This window comes from Battus philenor, unplaced genomic scaffold (assembly GCF_028537555.1).
Source record: "Battus philenor isolate CCGP_79_NKW_IND1 unplaced genomic scaffold, ilBatPhil1.0.hap1 SCAF_23, whole genome shotgun sequence".
In the NCBI taxonomy this organism is placed as follows: domain Eukaryota; kingdom Metazoa; phylum Arthropoda; class Insecta; order Lepidoptera; family Papilionidae; genus Battus; species Battus philenor.
The window spans coordinates 3,565,551-3,577,928 of record NW_027181686.1 but is presented as its reverse complement, the minus strand read 5'-3'; the positions used below and the strand labels follow the sequence as shown (position 1 = coordinate 3,577,928).

Genomic DNA, 12,378 nt, shown 5'->3' with positions numbered 1-12,378 from the left:
TAATAAATGAATAACTAACTAATTGTCATACTTGTATAGTTTGACTTAAACCAAAGTTTCACTTGCGGCTTCCGTAGAAAAACTATACAAAACCCTGAAAACTGGCGAAAGTCGTTTAGGGTCAAAACTTCACGGATTGCCTTTGACAAAGATTTACCCCTTTAAAGTCTGTTTATTCTGTTTATGTCAGAGAAATTATTTCGATAGTGTTTTTAAACAGTGATATACTTTGCCAAATTCACCAATGTAATTTCGGTTATTAAAAAAATACTATTACAACACTATTTCGAAAAATCGTCTTAAACAGCTTAAGAATGTTTTGATACCCGACGGTCCAAGCGACAACTCAGTGTGCCGCTGGTTAATCGAAATTACCAACTTAAAAAACACCCAACAAAACTTAAAATATTCGTCAATAACTTTTTTCCAACAAACAGGTGGTTACAAATAATGCGATTATTCTGCAATAACTGATTTTTAGTAATTTAGCGATTTTACAACGCTGACATAATACCTACATCTTTGTTAGAAACATGTTTTTAAATACAAGAATTGTGTATTTCAGATGATGTTGACGAGGATGCTAGTGTAAACGGTCAAGTTTTAGGAATACCAATTAGTGTAAGTATTATTGTTAACTATTTAACTTGGATTCTAATCTAATATTATCAAGTAATTGAATTTAACAAAGAAATCTACCCTCTTCGAACAGATAACAACATCTCCGCCGCGATCCGTGTCTCAAATGGATTCGTCACCCCCCCGCAGCTTGAACTTGAGTACGAAGTTGCGCACGCTGCCGATACAAATCACGCCTACTACTTCGCAGGTATGCTCGCCTAGTACTACGTTAGAAATTAGAGCTGACCTAATCTCGGATTAGAATTAGGATTAATTAATTAATTTTAACCTAGGGTTTATGTGGCCCAAGTTACAGATAAAAGTTTTTTTTTATTTTGTATAATGTTGTTTTTTTTTAAGGAGTTTCTTTAATCGTAGATTAATCTAATGAAAAACACGTCGGAGGCATATTTAGCTATTGCTTAGTAGATATTCTTCACACACAAACATTTATTTCTAATTAGGTAAAATAAGGATAATAAATATTTGTAAGTTTTTTTTTTAAAAAAAAAACACCTTTTTTCTGATTTTTATGTTTTACATAATTTTTCCAGGTCGTCAGAACTTCTTATGCCAACAGGCACAACACATTAACTTTAACCACCCTTGCACCAGCCGAATCTACTACGCAGGTAACCTTTTATTTCTAGAATAATTATACTGAATCATAGCACATTCTGCTCAATTTAAACAATAAAAATAATGTTGATTTAAAGCATCATGCACTAGCACTTGATTGCAATCTAACTCAGCTACTTTGATATAAATCTAATAAGAAGTGACAACTGCTATTAAATTGGAATCGTATGGGTAAACTTTTTGGAACATATTGTTTGATGGTCTTGGATTATTAACGATTTGTGTTAGGGTATTAATATTTAAAATTTCAGTTAGTTTCTTTAAAAAGTTTAGAAATAATTTGTATTTTTTCGCACTTTTCAGAATGGGCAGGTCATCGAAAATAGTGTTACCAACACACTTAGCACAACATTGGTGCATCCCGCTCAAATACATTTACCTATTTCACAGGTAACTTAATTTTCATGTTTGATACAACGGTTTATGATTAGTAAAGGGTGTATTTTGTAATAGAAAAAGGCGGTAATTTTAGGAATGGCAGAGACAAGTAACGCCATCTGTTGTTGGTACAGCGAATGTAAGTTTTATGTTCAGTTACTCTACTGTCGTGAATTTCACTGGAGTCGGTCCTCGACATCGTTATATTTAGTTAATTTTATAATCCCTTTATAAAATACTTTTCGTTATTTTCTTACAGTTGCCTAAAACCAAATAAATTTTGGATCTCGAATCATGGCGTTCTTTATATTTACTTGTGTTTACCACACGGTTATCTTATTTTATTGTCAATGCTGTTTGGATTAACATATTATTAAAAATCCTTCATCATTTATAATGTCGGCCATTTCTTTTTATCTTTTTCCTTAACATACATATACCTAAAAACATACACGTCTTAGATCAATTTTCATATTTGTGATCTTTGAATGAAAACATAAATGAAAGGCCCTGTCTTATATCTATTATAAATTTGTAATATTACAGGTAGTTGGCAGCGGCGGCCTCGTGGTAGGCCCGGCGGCCTTACAACTGCTGTCCGCTGGTGGTGGTCTGCGAGTTCTGCAAGCACCTGTTCATACCAACGGTAATTATATAGCGCCTGGATCCTGTTAGCATAAGGCTTTTCTTATAGCTTTTGAACTGAGCTTACGGAATTGGGGTCCACAAACTACAATTTTCAAAAACTAAAGCAAAGACATGGTTGTTGGGTAACGGAAAGTACAAAACAAGCTTAGTATAACCACTCCACTTTTCTCTTGATGGTAACCGTATTTAGACCGAAGAATGAAAATCAAGACAAATTGTTACATTTTTTTTGTAAAATTAAGTCTGAAGATTAAAAGTATTTTAAATGCTTTCAGTGCTAAAATGTATTTTATTTAATATGGTTGGTTATTTCAAAAATATTGTATTATGATCACAAGAATAAAAGCTATTCGACAATATTTTTTTTGCTTTGATTGTCTGCAGCAGTAATTAGTGACATCTAGTGAGTGATTTTTCATTAGTGCAAACTATGTCAGTTTGTGGTTGTGAAAGGTATCTTTTAATTCCTAATCAGGTAAAATAATATATGCAAATGTTGCATTTCTTAGTCCCACTGTAATGGTTTTCATGGTAAAAATTATTTTTGAATAGTATAATGAATAATGTTTTCTTTTGTAGGGGTTGTGTCATCTGAGAATAGCAGAATACCAAAAGAAAACGTTGCGAATGGCATAGCGGCCCCGCCCCCTGCTTCTTCAGGTACATTGCTAGACAGCTTTTAACTTCCTCTTATATATATTGAAACAAAGTTCACTTTGCAAACGTAAGCATTCTGTCTATCCTTGACTATAAATAAAGATAGGTGAATTTGTGAACCTGAACTTTCTTCGACTTATTCTAGTTCAGGCAACCATTTGAGCGCGAAAAGTGTTTATCTACAGCAACTTAAAAAAATATAAAAAGATTCGCTTATTATTTAAGTAAATAAATTAAAAGAATAAAACATTTTCTTACAACACTGGTCTTCGAGAGTTTGGATAAATGTAGGCTATAAATTATTTTAAGTTTTTAACACTATTAAAAATATTCATGAGTTGGCATCTTACTTGCTTTATTTTGCCAACCTCTGTCCTAGGTGAAGTTGATAAAAGTATTGCATGATTCTTTGTTAATGTATACAGAGATGATGTTGACAATTGCAGATGGTGGCAGCGTGGTAGTCAGTGGGCTGGCCCCGCTGGTGATGTCGCAGCCAGCCGCTCACCTGTTGCAAACGCATACGCTTACACACAAGGTAACTGACTATTCCCATGTCCTTATATAAATAAAACTGATACAGTTAAAGAATGTACACGAAGACGTTTTCTGTAATACACCTCTTTTTTTTACACGGTTGTACATGCATTCTTCAGAAAAACTTCCTAAAAATACTTAAAAAAATGGATGTAATATGATAAATTTGCATATATTTTCAATAATGTCTAATATGTGTAAGATGAAAAAACTCAATTTTTTTTTTCAATAAACCGTACAAAAAAGTAATAAAATCCGTTTCACAAAAGTATATATAAAATAAAATAAAATTAATTAAAAAAATGCTAAAATTACTGTGCTATGAAAATACAAAAGATTTATCAGGAATACCTATCATCATAAATGATATCATATGTAGATACGTCAGGTATATCTAGAGTTAAAAACATTCTTAACGGTCGTCATTGGTTTTTTATTGCAATAAATTCTGTTTTATTAGCGGCTGCTTTAATTCTTTCTCATTTATTATGATTTATCATTATTATAATTTGACTAACAAAATTAAAGATTAAAATTTTTATGAAAGTTTGTTATAAAAAAAATAGTTGGGAATAGTAGAAATGTAAAAAATAAATATTTTTAATTTGTATTAAAATTGTGATTTTATTTACAACTAATTTAATAAGTATGTATGAGCAGTTCATATAGTTCATTTAATGATACAGTTATGTTCGGCGGAATTCATAACGATATCTTTTAGCTGTTATGTTAATTATTAAAAAAAGAATTTAAAATTTTTGCCAGATAGTACTGTAGAAATACTTTTTCATATTCTGTTATCAATTTTAATTTCTGCTTACAAAGTGGATACTATATCAAAAATGATTATATAATTAGACCAATCTATATTAATAAGTATAAAAAGCAAGCAAGTAAAAAAAGCATAGTCCATCATTCGTTAGATTATTCAAGTAATAACACTTAAAGTTTATCCAATGTTATTTGTCGTAAAACTATCTTTCAAACTTTTGGTAGTTCATTAAATAGTTACAGATAAAAGAAGTACGCTTGCAGTACAAATTGCTCGCTTGCGGTATCACCAACCTTGACTTTCAGCTCGCTTGCACGTGTAGAGTTCAATTATTTGGGATTGCCGCCCTAATGAATTCCACCTAAGAGCAATAATATATGTTTTTTTTTTTTAATTTGTCCCTTTTTTAATTATATTCGTATTCTAAAAAGCTGTTGAAATATTATTTTTTACGAAAAAAACCTGATGAAACGATGTTGCATAATAAGGCCATGGCAATTTTTTCCCTTGTAAAGATGGCAGTAGTCCTGCGTAAAACAATAGGAACCATAAAAAACCTTACTTATTGCTTATTTTCAGATGGTAGAAACCCAAATGGTTAAGGGTAGTGTAACTCCTTTGACGGTGAGTGCGCAATACCTAAGCGCGACAACCATCGTGAAGCCGGTGGTCGTCGTATCAAGCTCTCACTCGCCTTCCGCACCTTCTACGTGAGAGCGTCGCCTATGTCAAACCGTCCTGCGCCTTATTATCGCCTGGTACTTCAAGACTTTTGTTGCTAATAATTTTGAGAAAAAAGAGACTTAAGAGAGAAAAAAAAATTCTTCTAATTCTTCATCAGAACAAATCTCGTAATTTGTATTGATTGGGGATAAAAAAAAAACAATAAATAACTTCAAATAAATAAAGCAAAAAAATTGTGAAGAATGCTGCTTGTTTAAACAATATGGTTAGACAACATTAGACATAGAGATATTTGTTATTCATTGCATACATATTTAAAATATTAAGTATCGCTATTATGAAGGAAGCATTTCGTCCGTCGAGGAAGAATAAACGCATACAATGTATTAATGTCCTGTTCATGTTTAATAGAATAACTTACGTTTACTGCCAAAATACGAGCAATAATTTGATAATACGGATGACGTGTGGGCTGGGAGTACAGACGTTAAAAGAAATTCAACACGCGCCTACTACCTCAGATGGATACACGCGCAACGTTACATACAACCATTCCTCGTGAACCATGGGCATCTGAAAGATACAGTGTGATGTTGAGTCAATACGCTAGTGTGAGAGGATCGCAGTGGATGCGCGTCTTATGTTAAGACCGTGTTGGGTAGTATTTATACAATGTCTACATTTAGTACTGTACATTTGTGTCGGACGATGATAGCAAAGTGACAAATTGTGATGGACAAATGTGGTGGACGTTCTCTAATAATCGGCCAAACCGTTATCTTGCGAGTGTACAATTCACTTTATATTTTTCTACAGGTGACAAATTCCATATTGTGATTGTATACAATAATGTAATAGTAACGGAATGGATGTGAAATATTATTTAATATTTATTTATTAACGACAGTAATTATAGGGAGCAAAATTATGTATAAAGAAATGGCAGAAAATTTAGATTTCAGTGTCGTACAAGACCAGTAAAATAGAAAATAACTAATGAGAATCGATCCATCAACCTGTGTGTTTTTTCTGCCGTTATGCACACGCCATTTGGAATAACAGTCTTATATATTGACCCTAAGTAAAATTTTGTGGGATGTTATTGCTCCCGCGCAATCTATTCATTTGTAAAAGGCATAGGTTTGAACTAAAGTGTACTTGTTATTGTATAGATTAACAAGATAAAGTTTATTTTTTCTATATATCTGTGATGTGTGCAGTTAGCTACTGTAGTACTGGAAACTCTGTACAAAGACGTCTTTAGGTGTTGTCAATTTCTAATAATCGTGTGTTAAAAATAAAGTCAATAAATTAATTGTAAAGAGTTAGTTATTAAAAATTATGTGGCTTATTCGTATCGCGGAAATGAAAATAGATAATTTGAGCATCATGTGATATGAGCTGGTAACAAGCACTAGGAGATCAGAACTAGTGAAGATCGGGGAGCTGAAACGCCGTCATTTAAATTCCGTTGAGCTTCCTAACAATTTCAATGATATTAGTTGTAAACTTTAAGCGATTACCCTTTGAGATCTAGAAGACCTGCAGAAATGAGTCCTTTATCGTTTATTTCCATCCCTTCGCCGAGGTCATGTAGTACAGCATGTAGTGCCACTATTTGTTAGTGACAGAGGGGAGAGGAGATAAACGGATGGGTCTGAATTTAGGCGGTATAAAGAACCGACTTGACGTGAATTGATGGCGCGCGACAGCTGCAGCGTTGTACTGTTCTCCAGGGCTGGTACGGGCCGTGCGGCCGTCCTCACAGTGTGCCTACCTGACTTTATTAATTATATATGATGGATGTATTCACTCAGTCAAGTTAAGCTAGAATTTCTACTTGTGCATTAATCTTCGTATATTTTATTGCATTATCTATAGAGAGTTTATACATCTGTCTTTTGGATAAATATGGTTTATATTAACAGTAACTATATTGTATGTAATGATTATTGAAGACATTTTTTGGCTTGGCTGAAATGAAACGTGTAATATTAAATTAAGATACATACATTGGAGGTTAAAATTTACTGTAGCTCACTTGTTTCCGCAATTGTTAAGTTTTGCAGTCTTGAACGTTATCTTGTTAACTCGACAATGTTACAATGCAGCAACGTTTGCTACGTTCTCTGTGAAGCAATATGTGCCAATAGAAATTGTTGGTTGATAGTTTTTCCAAAAAAAGTGTTGTGTGTAGTTTTAATAAATCACGAATACGATGTCGCGGTTGAGTAAATTCGTTCACACCAGACGAGCTTTAACTACAATTTTGAATGTGAACTTGACGTTGAAACAATTCCCTAAATTGTTGTGCAATACAAATACTTAGATTCTAAAAGTGATTGAATACATATATTATGTTCCTGATGTCCATTTTATAAAATATTGCAAATTATTTATTTTATTTATTTCATTATAAATTCCTATTGAAGTTAGCAAAGTGGTTGGCAGAGTTATTCCAAATCAAAATTTTACGCCATTGTTCTAGGAGACTGCAATTAGCCTTTTCTTTTCAAATATATTAGGAAAGTAAAAGATGGTTCACGTAGTGTCGAATTTTCTGTAGGTAAAGGTACTTAAAATTCTACAGCGAACTTTTTCTAAATGTTATATTTTTATACTATGACGCACAATATCATTTATTTTATAACGTGTATTTGAAAGGCGAACCGATGTTTGATGTAGGTAGCGTGTTCCCGACATTGCGCCTAAGTCTGAACGGCTCTATCTCGGCTACCTCATTAGATTGTCGATGGCTTTTTCGCTAAGCGATAAAATCAAAGACTTCATTTACGCAATAGGTATACTCTTTCTGAATATAATCTCCTAGTAACAATTTGTAATTAAAGCGCTTTTTACAAGGAAATAAGTTTCTAATATTTTTTATATTTTTTGCATTGGCTGTGGATAGCTCTCATCTTTATTTAATTGTGTAAAACAATGTTCTGTTTATTGAAAATTTCATTAGGTATTTAAACTTGATTTAGCACGCAGAGTAAGAAGTATTTTGATATGTCTAAGCTTTGATAAAAATTGTATTGCAGTTTACATTATTATTTCACTCAAAAAGATATATATAAACAGTATTTTTTGGAACATTGAAGTGTGAGTATTTTGTCACTTTGCCTATAAATAATAATTAATATAGTTCGAATAAAATTTGTAAAATAATATAATAAAGAGAGAAATTTATTTTAATTGTAATATTATTGCGAAGCGAAAATGCTCATGTAAATAAAATGACGTAGTGTATAAAGTTCTAATATGTTAGAAATACAGGAAGTTGCATATTTAAACATTGAAGTTTTATTTTAACATCTCACGTCCATTCCCTTTATTCTGCGCGCAGAGACTGAACCCTAGTTATCAATCACAATACAACGTTCAAATTACTAATGACCGTGAAAAACTAATTTAATGTTAATATCTGTCTAATCATTTATTAACAAAAGTACAATACAATTTTTTTGTAGGTTACAACAGATACTTAACATTTTTTCTGTTTTATCTGCACAATTTAAAATATATTCGTTCAACACAAAAACCTACAACGAAATCTACCTAATTCCTAAATTAATTTTTATATTCAGTTCTTCAGTTCGCTACAAAAAAGGTTCTTGTGAAAAAAATGGAAAAAAGTGTAAAGGTCATCTTCTTCCTCATACCCCTGCCAAAAAGTTAAAAGAAAGTGTGTTAGCTTTGATTACTCACATTATCTAAAAAGTTTTTCATTGCATTAAGTAAATAACCTTATTTTTGTAAAAGATTCAATTATTAATAAAAAAGTGTTATTCTGAAATACGTTTTACTTATTTATATGCACCATTATATTTTATCACTCACCAATTAAGTGTATGTATAAGTTTTGTAAAGATTTTAGATCTGTGGTTAAGTTTCCTGTAAGAGGGTCTTAGAGGGTAAAGCCTGTTAAGGATGTGAGAGGCTTTGTTTCTAAGTATGTATGATCGTGAAAATGATGTATGGAGTCAAAAGTGACTCGGAGGTATTTGACAGAGTACTTCCAAGGGATAGGACGGTCAAAAAAGGAGAAGGTGCCCTGGTTGGCGCGATACTTTTTTTTGCCTGCCTACTTTTGGTATTGGATTAGTTCTAGAGAATGATATCGCTTGGTTCTTTTCAGGATTGACGTCAATTCAATATTTCCTAAACGCGGTGACGCTAGAGGATGGATTAGACTTTTTTTTCTCTTGTAATTATTGATGACGACGAAGTAATTATAACTAAAACAACTTATTAGGACCAAGATCACCGACCAACTTAGATCGAAGAATTGTTCATCTGAAGTAGTAGTGGGCGGGGCACACCTCTCCGGGTCCAGAAGGTCCTTGAGTGACGACCTAGAGACCATAGACGCGGCGTGGGTTAGCCACCCACTAGGTGGACCAGGGACATAGTTAAAGTCGTGGAAAGATTATACAACTGAATCATTCGGAAGTTGAATTTAACGACATCAGGCAGTTTAGCGTGTTACTAAATTGCTTTATATTCTTACATCAATTACAAAAATGATAAATCGTATTACGCAGGTTTTTTAAAACTTGCTTATTATAGTTTTTTTTATTTCAGCTAGTAATTAAATTACTGGGTAACTGTGGCATGCCATTTTAACAAAGTGACAAGCATTATTCTTTACATCAAAATGCTATTATGAAAATCATTACCCTTTGATAAGGTGCATAAGGTGCAAGTGGAGCATTCAAGTAATGGCAAATAGTACATTCTACTACATTGTGCTATTTTTGGTGTTTAACGCCTGAACATTACCGCATTTTCGTTTGTCATTTTAAAACCGAACGGTATACGGAGTCCCTAGCAAAAATTTTAGCAGACATGGCGTTATTAAATACTGAATACAGATAATACTATCACGCTAATGTTGGGTGCAACAAATAGATGTCGCTGTTATTAAAACCTAGATAGAATCTTGCGAATTAAATATTTTCAATTCCGTTCTTTCTACTATAATGATTCGTATTTATGTCTCTAGTTTAAAATTGTGGACAATTTAAAAACACACTGTTTAAGACACCGGTGTTTCAAATAATCGCTAATGTAATTAAAATTGATGTAATTGTCTTTTTTTATGGGACTTGGGTAATACGGGCAAGCCATTTCCTCACCTTATCTGAACAACTTTACGACACTTCTTAGGTTAACGACAATACTACTTTAGTAACTAGTAATTAAAAGTTGTTTGACCCGCCTCCATGTTAGGTAATGAGTAGATAACTTACTCGATTCGTTACCACATGGACAATTAATGGGTAATTGATCTACAAATTTGTATTATGTTACTATATGTATTATTATCATTGTACGCTTCTGTCGAATCTCCCAATAATCTGATCTTTATCTAGTCACTCCACAACGACCACAGAAGTAACCTAAAAGCATTGTGGGATACAAATTCAGTAATAAAAAAGGTGATGGCTCGAGTTGATGCTTATTCGGCAGATCAATCTTAATTAATGTCTAAGTTATGTTCCCTTAACGCTCTGTCACTTCCCACCCTGTCCCAAAAAAAAGAAATAAGGAAAGACTAGAGACTAGAATTTTTTTCTTGGCTTAGCGTAAAATTCCTCTACAGGCAGTCGGACGTACGCCAAACTCATAGATTTATAATAGAACCAGCATTTTTCGGCGACTTTAACAGGTAACTTTGATCTGTCTATTTTGTGGGTTGACGTCCTATGCTACGTTTCCCGGTTCATTGTCTTCACTTCAGAACCTCAAGGTCCAAGCGGCCATCTGTTCAGCGCAATATATGGCCTGCCTATAGTCACTTCAACCTGCTAATCTGATGGGTTATGTCGGTTCATTAAGTTCGCCTACGGATCTCCTTATTTTTGATTCGATCTCGTAGAGAAATCCCGGGAATAGAGGCCCGAAGAGAGGAATTAAAAATTATTACATAAAAATGTTTTATTATTAAAAAGCCTTAAGATCTTGCAGCACAAAGCGAACTTCGCAATGCACCATCCGATTTCCAGAATGTACTACACTTTTAATCAATCAAATGTACCACTTCGAATTTTTTTCAGATTTTGGAAGTGTTTTCAATGATAGAATGTGTGGAACTTGGATTGTTGACTTATTTACATGATTGATGTTATAATGTACACATTAAAAACTGTTGAATTTCATTTAAAAGAACACTTATTGAGTTTTTGGCTGGCTCTGAACAGGCCGAAGTTCAGAGCCGGTAGTCGTTTACTGCTTATTATGTTAAAATAAACGATGATTCAAAAGCGCATCTAAATGTCGACTTGAATAATGATATTTTGAATTTGTAAAATTTGTACTGACGTGCTCATTAACAAACTATTTATGAATTCTTTTTTCTCAATTATATTGTACAATTATAATAGTAACTATTGTTGTTATGTAATAACTATTGCCTTATATTATCTTATATAAATTAAATATATTATGGTTTATTTGTAAAATATATTATTATCAATAAAGCTTTATTGAATTGAGCACGTTATCTTGATTAGTTACGTTTTGTTCACGTTAGTACAACATAACCTGTACATAAATCAGCGCTGATTTACGGTATCTTATTCAATATTATATTATTGCAATTTCATTCTTCTAAATACTAATATATTAAAAGAAGGAGAATGAAAGGACTGGCAAAGAAGGCAGCCCTGGAGTTTAAGACCAAATCTATCTACAATGGGGTGCTTCTTTCTCACGTTAAGTGTATGTTTAGAAAAGCGACGCTGAACACCTGGAAAACGAAACAGTCAAAATTGAGAAAGAGTTTCTGCCTGAAATGCCGACAGTCTTAAAAACTAGTGCGCTGCAGTACTTTCGCTGCATCCCAAGCCCCGATAATTACCAGACACAGGATTCCCCGCGTATCTGCACTGTTGTTTTCATCTGCACTCTGTATGTTGAAGACAGTTCAAAATATGAGTGCGACCTGTTAACTGGTAGGTACCTGGTAGGTACGCGGTAGAATGTTACGCGATGAGGAAATAATTATGTCTCGGTGGGCTTCTTCGCCGACAGACTACGGCTTATTCTTCTCTGTTTGTGCGAGAAACGCAAGTAAGATGGCTCCTGCCTAACCACAGCAGTACACGACGGATGCACATGAAAAAATATAAAAATACATTTCCAAAAAATAAATATTGAAACAAATTGCAGCCAGACAATGGAATCGTAAGCATCGGCGAAGACGGCTGCAAATTTACACAAGATACCGCCACGCACTGGGCAGGTTTTCTCCAACCATACACACAGGAGTCGCTGGAGTTCCTTCCACTGTTTTTGCCAGGGAATTGCAAACGACCTAGTCGAGTTCTGGCTAAATCGAGTGCCTTTGAATCTGAATGCTAAGCATGTATCGAGGACAGCCGAAGCCTTGGGCTCGACTAGCTGAATGTTTAATGTAACGGGTCAAATTAAGACTA

At 33.4% G+C, this 12,378-nt stretch overlaps 1 protein-coding gene across 2 annotated transcripts in view; it reads left to right on the top strand.

Annotated features, from left to right (window-relative positions):
• Window positions 1–8,239, top strand: part of LOC137924103 (max-binding protein MNT-like) — a 39,650-nt gene extending 31,411 nt beyond the window's left edge. Inside the window, exons 6-13 of one of the 2 annotated variants that reach the window (XM_068767424.1) lie at window positions 566–621; window positions 713–829; window positions 1,176–1,253; window positions 1,564–1,650; window positions 2,185–2,284; window positions 2,866–2,946; window positions 3,390–3,481; window positions 4,832–8,239. In XM_068767424.1, the coding sequence (XP_068623525.1) occupies window positions 566–621; window positions 713–829; window positions 1,176–1,253; window positions 1,564–1,650; window positions 2,185–2,284; window positions 2,866–2,946; window positions 3,390–3,481; window positions 4,832–4,966 (746 nt within the window). In that variant the 3' untranslated portion in view covers window positions 4,967–8,239. The remainder of the gene's footprint in view (window positions 1–565; window positions 622–712; window positions 830–1,175; window positions 1,254–1,563; window positions 1,651–2,184; window positions 2,285–2,865; window positions 2,947–3,389; window positions 3,482–4,831) is intronic. The other variant, XM_068767425.1, reaches the window with a different exon arrangement.
• Window positions 8,240–12,378: the final 4,139 nt, after the last annotated feature.